This window comes from Medicago truncatula, chromosome 8 (genome assembly GCF_003473485.1).
Source record: "Medicago truncatula cultivar Jemalong A17 chromosome 8, MtrunA17r5.0-ANR, whole genome shotgun sequence".
In the NCBI taxonomy this organism is placed as follows: domain Eukaryota; kingdom Viridiplantae; phylum Streptophyta; class Magnoliopsida; order Fabales; family Fabaceae; genus Medicago; species Medicago truncatula.
In genome coordinates this window covers 38,020,633-38,032,493 of record NC_053049.1, presented here as the reverse complement: position 1 = coordinate 38,032,493, position 11,861 = coordinate 38,020,633, and the positions used below count along the sequence as shown (strand labels likewise).

The 11,861-nt window shown below is 31.0% G+C and overlaps 2 protein-coding genes across 5 annotated transcripts; one reads left to right on the top strand and one right to left on the bottom strand.

Annotated features, from left to right (window-relative positions):
- The first annotated feature begins 247 nt into the window (after positions 1-247).
- Positions 248-4,509, top strand: LOC120577617 ((S)-2-hydroxy-acid oxidase GLO1). Of its 4 annotated transcripts, none has more exons than XM_039829286.1 (12): positions 248-403; positions 847-990; positions 1,079-1,203; positions 1,443-1,489; positions 1,595-1,672; positions 2,158-2,282; positions 2,376-2,442; positions 2,547-2,609; positions 2,717-2,786; positions 2,896-2,996; positions 3,564-3,668; positions 4,049-4,509. In XM_039829286.1, the coding sequence occupies exons 2-12, from the start codon at positions 851-853 to the stop codon at positions 4,232-4,234; spliced, it is 1,107 nt and encodes a 368-aa protein (XP_039685220.1). In that variant the 5' UTR covers positions 248-403; positions 847-850; the 3' UTR covers positions 4,235-4,509. The 4 variants fall into 4 exon arrangements, with proteins under 4 accessions (XP_039685220.1, XP_039685222.1, XP_039685221.1 ...); XM_039829287.1 differs by lacking the exon at positions 248-403 and adding an exon at positions 572-594; XM_039829288.1 differs by lacking the exon at positions 2,547-2,609.
- Positions 4,510-7,962: 3,453 nt separating this feature from the next.
- Positions 7,963-11,002, bottom strand: LOC120577353 (protein TIFY 5A). Its single transcript, XM_039828558.1, has 3 exons — positions 10,701-11,002; positions 10,402-10,516; positions 7,963-8,411 (listed from the first exon to the last, which is right to left on the bottom strand). The coding sequence occupies exons 1-3, from the start codon at positions 10,769-10,771 to the stop codon at positions 8,202-8,204; spliced, it is 396 nt and encodes a 131-aa protein (XP_039684492.1). The 5' UTR covers positions 10,772-11,002; the 3' UTR covers positions 7,963-8,201.
- Positions 11,003-11,861: the final 859 nt, after the last annotated feature.

Below are 11,861 nucleotides of genomic sequence, written 5' to 3'. Positions count from 1 at the left end.
TTGAATTGCATATTTTATGTATTGTCCTTACTAACTGAGTTAAATGACAAATTCTTATTGATTTACTTTCAGAATATGAGAAAGGCCAATTATTAAGAAATTTGTTTTTTTTTTTTGAAGGAAAAAAGAAATTTGTTAATATTTACCAAAAAAAGATATTAGTTTAATAGATTAATAAGAATTTATAAACTATAGATATTGTACAATAATTGAGGGATAATTAGATGAGAGAGACATAATTAGTATGATATATTTCACGTTTGATCTGCTGATAATGACTCATCATTTTGTCACTATTATATAATAATTCCAACTCTGTTTTGTTTTTGCCTCTGTTACACTCTCAGACTTCTTGTTTTACTTTTTCTCAACATTTTTTCTTCTCATCCTCTTCAATCCAAAGGTGCGTGAAATTATAACTTTTATTTGCGTTTTATTCTTCTTGCTTAATTCCACGTTATTTGTAGCTCTAAACAGTATGCATATATTTATATTGGATCATAGTCTTGTATCATATTAGAACTGCTTCTGTTTCTGCAAATACTCATCAATCTGAAAAATACCAGAAATTGGGGTTTCACATTTAAACTTGAAGTTAGTTTACATGAAATTATAACTTTTCTTTCATTTTTTATTTATTTTTTCATAAAATATACCACTCTGTGTTGTTTCATAAATGATAATTGAAGTTATGTAGTGATTTTTTTTTTTTTTTTTTTTTTTTTTTTGTGAATTAATTGATATACACTGTTGGTATAATGATTTTTTACGTAGTGTCTTTGGTTTTGGAGAGAAGTGGTATGAATGAATTCATGTTATTTAATCATTCTGTTTTATTGACCTTAGGAAGATGGATTTGATAACTAATGTGAATGAGTATGAGGCAATTGCCAAGCAAAAATTGCCGAAGATGGTTTACGACTACTTTGTATCAGGGGCAGAAGATCAATGGACTTTGCAAGAGAACCGAAATGCATTCTCCAGGATTCTGTAATCTCCCTACAAACTTCTTTTATTTGATTTTCATTTGTTTGTTCTGTTGAAACCCTTTTTCAATATTTGTGTTTTGTGAAAACAGGTTCAGGCCGCGAATTCTTAGGGATGTAAGCAAGATCGATTTGACAACAACTGTATTAGGCTTTAATATATCGATGCCTATCATGATTGCTCCTACAGCCATGCAAAAGATGGCTCACCCTGAAGGTACAATGTCATCGATTATTGAACTCGTTGGTCTGTGTTACATTATAAGGATGATATTGGCATTGCATCCTGTGTTATATTGTTGTTGTTATATACAATCACAGTACTATCATAATGCTAACTATAGATTATGTATTGTATTCCCATACAGAGTTCCAACTGTTTATCATATAGAAATTCTTGTTTCTTAACTTTTTTCCCAATTGAAAACTATTTATGTTTACTGCAATTTTGCGTAGGAGAATATGCTACTGCTAGGGCAGCATCAGCAGCTGGCACAATCATGGTTTGGTTTCCATCATATTTGTTTTCCGCTTTTGTTTTAATCCCAATGCACTTGTTAGGCCTAATTAGCTTCTGGATGATTGTTGTATTGATGTTATTGTAACAGACACTATCCTCATGGGCTACTTCCAGTGTTGAGGAGGTTGCTTCAACAGGACCTGGGGTTCGCTTTTTCCAACTCTATGTGAGTATATTGCGCTCATTTCTTTTTCCAACTCTATGTGAGTATATTGCCTTTTCCAATTCATGTGTTTGTCACAATGTCTCTTCATTGAATACACAAACAATTCCTGTGATGTTTATAACAGGATTTTATTTGTAACATGAATTTTTTATTTGTCGTATAGTCTTATCATTGCACTTGTAAGAATGTTTTAACGTGGTGGCAAATTAAGACTTGATTCCTTCTCACTTCCTTCCACTGGAAAATTTGTTGTTTTCATTTTTCCTGCAATTTATACCAGCAAAGATCATAAGGTTTGATAAGGCAATTCTTTTTCATTGACTAAATAGCCTTATAGAACAATTCTGCACACTTCCTTTAATAATTAATACCATAATTTTATTCTCTTGCTACAGTTACTCAAGCAATGATATGATTATCTAACCTTGTCAACTATCTTGTTTTATAACTTAATCTATTGTTGTTCTTTTCTTATCTTCTCTTAGGTGATTAAAGACAGAAATGTAGTTGCTCAGCTTGTGAAAAGAGCTGAATCTGCCGGTTTCAAGGCAATTGCGCTTACTGTGGACACTCCAATTCTTGGTCGCAGGGAGGCTGATATTAAAAACAGGTTGAGAATCATTTGAAAATTTCAACAGCAATAGCCTTTCTACAAAACTTTACATAGATCAACATAATTGAACTGATAAATCTTCTTATACAGATTTACAATGCCATCGCACCTTGTGTTGAAAAACTTTGAAGGGTTGGAACTTGGAAAGCTTGATAAGGTTTGTGATTAGTATGAAATTCAGAAATCAGATGGCTTTTTCCATTACTGATAGTCTTGTTATTGTTGTTACTGTCGTGATTTACTTTTGTAATCACCTTGCAGACTGATGATTCTGGTCTAGCCTCTTATGTTTCTGGTGAAATTGACCGGTCACTCAACTGGAAGGTGACTTGGATACTTCACATGTATATATATATATATGATATCCTTGCCTGTGTCAGTATTTTGCATATGGAAGTGATTAATTAATACAATGGTAAACCTTATTGCAGGATCTGAAATGGCTTCAAACAATCACTTCGTTGCCAATTTTAGTGAAGGGTGTACTTACTTCTGAAGATAGTAAGCCTATTAAACACAAACACTCTAATGCTTCATGTCCATTTGATATTTGTTAGGAATGTTTTTACAATCTTGAATATAATTCAACATTCTTATGCTGATAATGCAGCAAAATTAGCTATACAAGCTGGAGCTGCTGGAATCATCGTTTCCAATCATGGTGCTCGCCAACTTGACTATGTCCCTGCAACTATTATGGCTTTAGAAGAGGTACATCATCTTAACTAAACACCTCCACAAAATTTTCATATTAATTTAAATTGAAACTCTTGCCCGGATCCTACCACAACGACTGTTTTATAGCAATTGGTTTTACCCTTTTTTACTTCGAATAGAAACAAATCTCTTCTTCAAAGTGTATTAGGTCCTCATTTCCTCTTTCTTGACTGTGGAACTTAAATATTGTCTATTTTTTGTTTATTTTTAATTAATCAAGTATTTTGCATTTAAAATTTAAAACTTTAAAGCTTTAATATTGTGAATCTTTCTTACTCATTATCATCACAGCATTAAAACTTTCACCATTCATTTTCATTGCCTTGTTTCCTTACTCATATATATGTCTAAACCACTGCTTCTTTTCCTCTTCACTTTATGATCCTAGTGAATAATGTTTTCTCTAAAAATAATTAACATATTGGAAATATTGTTGTTACTAGTTTTTCCCATCTTTATTAATCTCTTAGAGATGTGGAAAATGCTACTTTATTAATGTCACATTTTACTTTTAACTATTGAATGGATTTTATTTAGGTTTTTGTTGCTTGTCTTGAATAGGTTGTGAAAGCCGCAGATGGAAAAATTCCTGTTTTTCTGGATGGTGGAGTCCGTCGAGGGACAGATGTTTTTAAAGCACTAGCTCTCGGAGCATCTGGTGTATTTGTAAGTACATGATTCTATACAACTTACAACCATCATAGAAAATCAAACTTAAGTTAGAGATATAAAATGATGCATATGGCCCTATTTTCATACTAAAGCATATTCCATCATTTAGATTTATCATTTCCAAATTCAACGAAAAGGTAAATGTATAAAATGTCTTATCACTGAAGACCAGCTTATAGCCAATTTGGACTAAAGACCAGGGGCTTAAGAAAATGCTAAATAATCAAATTAATCAGAGATGTGGTTTACAAGTATTTCATTAGAGGAAAAATGATAAGCGCAAAATTAAGTTGTTTATCCGACATGGGCCTAAAGCTAGCCCAACATTGATTGTGTTTATATATTTACCTCTGATCTGAAATATGATCGATCAGATTGGAAGACCTGTGGTGTTCTCATTGGCTGCTGATGGTGAAGCTGGTGTAAGGAAAGTGCTTCAGATACTTCGTGATGAGTTTGAACTAACTATGGCACTATGCGGTTGCCGTTCACTCAAGGAGATATCGCGTGCCCATGTTGTCACAGAGTTGGACCGCCAAAGAGTTGCTCCCAGGTTATGAGATTGTTCTCCTAAATGGCTGGAGCCACCTGAGAAGAAAACACGCATCATGAACCGGATGTTAATAGGAATTTAGAATAAACTTTGTTCTTGTCTGGTGCTTCAATAGGAAACTTTATTTTGCATAATAAGTCATGAGTGATCCATAAGATACTTCTACTTTTTAAGTCATTAGAAACTTCTCATAACCGGATGTTATTATTAGATGTGACGCCAAATAACAAAATTTCAGCAATCATTTCGATTATTTATTGTTGACTAGTTATTTGTCATCAACTATTTTATCTTCTAATTTTGTTAAACAAAGTCTATGATATCTCTGCTTCAACTCACAAGAAATACAAATTCTTAATCTAGTTTTGTTCATCAACATTAGCACAAAAAAGATTGAACTGATTTTCCTTTTTTAATTTTTGTAGTCTGTAACAAAGGAATTTAGAGTATTAGGGAAGGAATGCAAACTAGATATATAATAGCCTCTTGCAGGTTAGGTGTGATAGAAACGAAGCCGCAGACAGAATGGTTGTCTATGGTGGGAAAGGTCTCATAATTCATAGATATCTATCTAGGATGTACTTATGAGACTTCACTTTAAATTTATTCTACCATAAATTTTAACAAAAATATAAGATATTTTCTAAACAATGTACAGCTACAAATGAACAAAGTTAGAAGGGGGATTCTGGTTCCTCCCACCTTAGTTCAAGAGCAACCCATTTCATCAACTTGTTGCTTCCAACACATTGAATCCAAATAAAATTAGAAAAGAGTAAGATCTAAGCTTTACACCTTTGAAAATCTGAAAAATAAAGTTAAAATGGAAGAACAGATGGGTCTTGCATGTCTTGCTTAATAAGAAGAACTAAAAAAATGAAACTACAGAAACATAGATAATGGAAAAAAGAAACAGCTACTCTTGACCTATGAAGTCGTATACTCTAAAATTAGGGAAGTATTTGTATCAAATACATATTGATACCGATATTCTGCTGATACCGGCAGATATGTATTGTAGAAGTACCATGATCTTAAGAATTTTCGGAAAAATATGAGATACTTCATGAATACGCAGACACACATATCGTAGAAAGATGAAGAGCATAAAAATTGTCAAACAAGGTCGTGGGACATACGCACAGATGTACATGTCCTACCTTTTTTTTTTTTTTTTTTTAAGAAACCAAAAAAATTAATAATCACCAAGAACGATTCATCTTGCATAAGGTGTGCTAAGAGAAACGCTCCTCAAAAGAAATACAAGTCCAGTATCTGTTACCAAATAGAACACATCTACAAAGATGAATAGAAACTACTCCATAACACCCATACAAGTTAAAGGGTGCCGCTACCAGTCATTATAACTGAAAGCTGAAGTTAGCCTATGCAACAAACTTTACATCGTCTAATAATTGAGACAAATCCCATGCTTTGTTTTTCAAAATTATGTTGTTTCGTTCCTTCCAAAGTGTCCAAACGCAAGCATGCCATATAACTTTGAAGAAAGAATGTGTAGCTCTCGGTAACCCAGCCATGTGACCAAATTGATGAGAATGGTCGCGACTATCATTTGGAGAAATGAAAGAGACACCGAGCCATTGGTAAACCCGATGCCAAACACTGCCAAAAATGTCCTACTTGAATTGGTTGAATCTTTGAATAAACCCCATACCTAAAAGTCATATATTTATGGATGGTGGTAATTGGGGGAGAAAGAGGATGAATTAGTTACTAGGAGACACTAATTTATATAATAAAAAAAAAATGTTTTGAATAGTTGGTAATTGAACAAAGCCAAGATTTGTTTAGTTTTTTTAGTATAGTAAATAATGTTATTGTTATATCGTAACGACTATTGTGCACGATTATATTTTGAGTAAATTACACTCCCCTTTTTTAAGAGATGCTTGAATTACACTCCCCTCCTCTAATAGATGTTTGAATTACACTCCCCTCCCCTCTTATGTTAAAATATACACTTCCCTCCCTTGAAAAGTAAAATTTATACTCCCCACCCCTTTGAGATGCTTGAATTGCAATCCCCTCCCTTAATAATTAAATATGTCCTACACTTTAATCTATTTTAACATAAATAAATATTTTTATGATATATACTAACTTTGAACTATCATTTAAGAAAAATAAATTCATTTCTTTATAATTTAAATGTGAACGATAATTAAATTTAAATATTTTGTTATTATTTATAATTTAGAGTATAAAATTCACTTTTAAATAATCATACTTTATCGACTTTCATAATTTTTCACATATTTTAATTTTATTTTGGATTGTTTCATATTTTATAATAGGGTTTAAAAATATATGTTAACGAAATTGTTAATAAAAAATAGTAAAAAATATATATTTAAAATTTTGTTATATTAAAATGGATCATTGTTCTTCAAAATGGATCCACTAAAGTTGTGAAGTGAAAATTAAATTTGAATATGCGCCTCAACATTTCAAATATTTTTGTAGATACTTACAGTTTTATTATCTAAGATGTTACAATACATTATATTTTATATTGTATGATAATAATTGAGAGATCAAGTAGATCAAGAGCCATGATTTTCCGACCAAATTCAAAGATTCCTCATTTTTTGACATATTTAACATTTGATGTGCGGACTCATCATTTGTCACCATGTGTAAACCCCACTCTGTTCTGTTTTTGGCTCCGTTACACACTCAGATAAAATTGTGGGGTAGGGATTCTTTCACATGGAATTTAGTGATGTTTTTATTTTTATATGTAATTTTCACATGATAAATTGTGTTGTGAAAGTAATGATGTATAGCATCAAGGAGATATAACTCGAGACCATATTGTCACGGAGTGGGACCGCCCGAGAATTGCTCCTAGTTATGAGAGATTGTTCTAGTATATAGTAACCTTTGTTCTTATCTCATGCTCCAATAGAAAAATTTGTTTTGCATAATAAGCAAGAATGATTCATAAGAAACTGCTACTTTTTTTTCTTCATTATTATAAATAAACTTCTTTCTGAAATGCATATATGAGATTTGAGGCCCAAAATCTACGCTTCATCAACCTGTTGCTTCCAACTTAAAAACTACAAATAAAAAGAGTAAGAATGAAGGAAAATGAAGTAAAAATTGGAAGAATAAATGGATCATGCATGTCTTGCTTACTAAGAACTCAAAAATGAAGGAAACGAAACTATATAGAAACAGAGATATGGAACCAACAGGGTTTTGTTTCGACTGAGAAATGAAATGTATCAACCTCTAGTGTCTGACAAACCTCAAATAGGATTACTTCTAATGGATGGAAGCAACGGATTTTATTTTTTTTGAGATATGGAAGTAAGAAAGAAACAGCTGCCTTAACCTATGAAGCTCGATGCTCCAAGTCTAGGGATACTTCACGTAATCCGAGTTGTGGGTTATGTTTTTAAGTACTCATTGTACTATTCTCACATAATACATACACGTACAATTACTATCATAGAAGAGATAGGAATAAAAAAAATAGTATGTCACAAGATTGTGGTACATCAATGAAGATATACTTGATCTACTTTAAGATGTTCTAAAATTCTTGGATTGGTAGAGTTATTTCTTGAACCATATTTAAAAGTCATGTTGAACTCATACCCTTAATTACAAGTATGAGCTAACATTTTACCAACCATATTCATCTCTATTGACTCTAGTTGCTATTATTTTTTAGTCTATTTAACTCTTGATTTCAATATTTCACAATTTTTCTTGGACAGAACCGTAGAATTTCTTTGATTAAATATTAAAACCTTAAAACAATAGGCAAAAGTTGTGCAGATTTCACAGCATGTCCACGAGGATGTATGATTAACAAATGCTACTTAATTTACAAGCAGTTGAAAAACTTGACATAGACCTTTTGTTGAAAGATATACTACTAGTATATAGGTGATCTAACACAACAAAAGCAAAATTTTAATTTGTAGTTTTTGATTAATTAATTAATTCTGCTGATTTATCTTAAGATGGTAAGGGGATGCTTCTTGAATCCGATTCTTCCTCTTTTGGAGAAACCTCTGCAACGATTTTTGCATGGAAAGAGAAGTACTAGGGCTATACAAATTAAACACTGATGGTGAAGATGGCTCTGATGATGATCCAGTTGGTGTCCTCACCATTTCTTTTTTTGCAAGCATTAAAATGGACCTGGCCTGCAATATATATATATAATTCACATTATATTACCCAACTACTTAATTCCAATTTTAATTCAAACTATTATTGACGATAGGGAATCTCTTGAGTGACACAATATGGCACGTGAAAATTGAATAGCTATAATAAATAGTGGGTCTAGCTACGTGCCTCCTAGTCCTAACTAAATGATGATGATGCTATTATTTTAATATATTATTTATATTAAGGTGAGTTGAAAAAGAAAAGCTCTTTCTTGATAAAGAAAGAAAAAAAATCAAAAAACATGGATATATATATAGTTGTGCCCAAATTTTGGAGTCAACAAATGGGTATGCAATGCATTTGGAAATTTGGCCAGCTTTCATTCATTCAGAAGGACAGTTCAGATGTAGACCGCGTACTGATTTTTTTTATATCTTTCGTTTGTCTTGGAATTGCTTAACAATCACCAATTTGTTATTTTCATTATAAGGAATTTTCCCTTTATTACTAAATTTGTAGTTTTTCTCTCACTTGTCTTTTAGGGTAGACATTCATCATATAATCTTTGGTCTTGATTATTAGTACTAGTAAAAATTAACTTTGCAACTACTTAATTTAAAATTTTAGTTATATAATTAATATTGTGGATTTTATAGAAAATCTAAATGCATTCTCAAATGTGTTCTTCATAAAAATTAGTTTTATGATGATTGAAGAGTCATTTAAAAATAATAATAAAATTAATTGAAAGGTAATTTAGAATAGACATCATTAAATATAGTGAGAATTTATATTTAGTTAAAAAAAAAATATTTGGTTATATTTAACACTAGTAGGGGGAGTGCATTGTTACACATTTTATAATAAATTAATCAAATTTATCAAAATAGAAAATAAAGTTTATGCAAAATGAGGGGGGAAGTGGTAGTTAGCTAGCTAGTAGCAACTCACATATATGCAATGACAATACTGGATCCTCTTAATCAAACTCTCCTTCGGTATTTTCTTAATCTCTTTATTTTATTTTATAAAATCAATCTCTTTATTTCTCTCTTGATTAAAAGAGAGAAGATAAACGGAGATGATTGAGAGAGTTTGAATGAAAGTTTGATTGAGGTAATCACCGCTAAATCAACTAGCTACAACCAAAACGGATTGCTCACAAAAAACTTTTGGTCACTTTCAAGAGGATTAAACAACCATATTTTTTAAATTAAAAAAAAAAAAAAAAAAACTTGCTAACAAATGCCCTAAGGACATTGTTTAAGGAATCTATAATAAAAAAAAATTGTCTTAAAAATATAAATCAAACACATGTAAAAGTCATTATTACACAATTGGGTCATGTTAACCACCAGTGCTCCAAACATTAGTTAGAAAGAAGAAAGTTAGCATTAAAAGTAATACTTTTTCAAGTTTCAAAAAGTAAAAAATACACAATTTACATAAGAAAAAAAAACATTTCCTTTTATAATTCCTTAATCAATGTCCCGGAGGCACCGGTTAAAATTTCCCTTTTTAAATATAAAAATTACTATTTTGAATGTTTAAACAATAACTTAAAAGGTGCTTTTTTTTTAAGGAAATAACTTAAAGGTACTAGCATTTTCCTTAAAAATAAAACATATTGAGAGATGAAAATCTAAGTGCTGTATGAATTATTAACCACTTGTATACATCCATACACATATAAACACTAACTAAATCTAGCTACACTACCTTTATGTGTGATAAGACCATATGCATTTTTTTTAAGAGAAAATAAATACAAAGCTAGCTATATATGTATTTTTTATTTTTCTAGTATATGCAATATTTTTACATGATATGGTTCATTAATCATTAGTTATTCACTTTTTTCATGCTCACATAGATATTAATTTGTAGAGATATAGTACCTTAAGAACTACATAAGATTAGCAAATAAAACAATATTATTTTTATAAAAAGTAAAAACAAAAAAGAAGAGATCTCAGTTATTTTATTTTCAAAATCAGAAATTGAACTTTCATAAACACAAACCTGAATCTCAGTAGCATCAGTCACAGAAATCTTGCCATCATAGACAATGGTCAATGGCCTGTACTGCTGCTGATGATCTTCTTGTGGACTCTCACTTTCTTCTTCTTCTTTCATTCTTCATTGAACAAACAAAAATAAAACCAAAAGAAAACAAAAACCTAATTAGAAGTTAGAACCACGTATGTCCCAAATACTACTACATGTTAATTTTATTTCACATATTTAAATAAGAATTACTTCATTAACTGAAACAAGAATTAAAGAAAGAGAAAGAGATAAGAGGTGAAGAAGATGCTTACGTGGGACAAATATCAGAAATGGAAGGAGGAAAAAGACGAAGTTCCAAGTTCAAATTCTTCTTCTTCTTCATCTTTCTTCCAAGAGAGTTATGGAGAGACAATAAACAGTGAAGTGTTGTGGACGGAGAAAGTATTAAGAAGCGTTAGTGATACATCACTAGTACTACACTATATATAATACGTATGAATGGATTTATTTGAGTGTGTGAGTGGAATATTATAAGCACTTGCAACACGTAAATTAAAGCACAAGAAAAATGAAAGTATAGGGGTGAATATTAAAAAGTGGGAGAGAGAGAGAAATTAAGGAAAACGAAGTGTTAGTTAAGAGTGTTGTGTTATTTATTTTCTCATTTAATTTGAGCACATGTTTCACGAGTATGTGATTTATTAATGACGACGCTCAGCATACTGCGGGGACAGACTTTAATAGCGCCGCTTCAAATTCACTACATGTGATATCTATGCTCCATATGGTTTTGTCAACCTAGAACCATTTTTAGGTTTCAATTTTTGTTAAGAGAAATGTTAACTTATGTCTTTAGAGTGTATGTTAAGAATTTTATTAATAAAAATTATTCGTTGGAAATTGTGTTAATTTATTGTTCAAAATGTTTAATGTTAATTATTTTTCAATAAATTTTTACCATTAAAGGAATAAAATTAATGCTTAACATGTGCCCTAAGGGCAAAAGTTAACATGACCATTTTTTTAAAGGAAATAAATTCATAGCATTTCATTAGATAATAAGTCAATGATATATGGTGGGACGCAAATAAAAACACTTAGTATTTACGAGGTTGTTTGTGCTAATTCACAAACGACCCAATATGCTTGCCCTCGGTTAAACTCAAATATAGAGTTAGTATTTTGCTTCCACCATTGAAAGTGTCTACCATTGTTTTAGAATTAAATGGGAAATTCATACCATCGAGTCCCAACTCAACTATTCACTACAACGCTTGAGAAAGACTCAAATGTTATTTTCACTTCTGAAATTGCTCTTTAAAACCACAAAAATACCTAAATGCCCTGATGGAGTATGCTGCATCAAACAAGTAATACTCTGGTAGTTTGAAGCAAGACGATGTTTCTTACATATGGATTTTCAATTGTAACAATGCTATAATGAATGAAGATGGTATTGGAAAAAGAGTTAC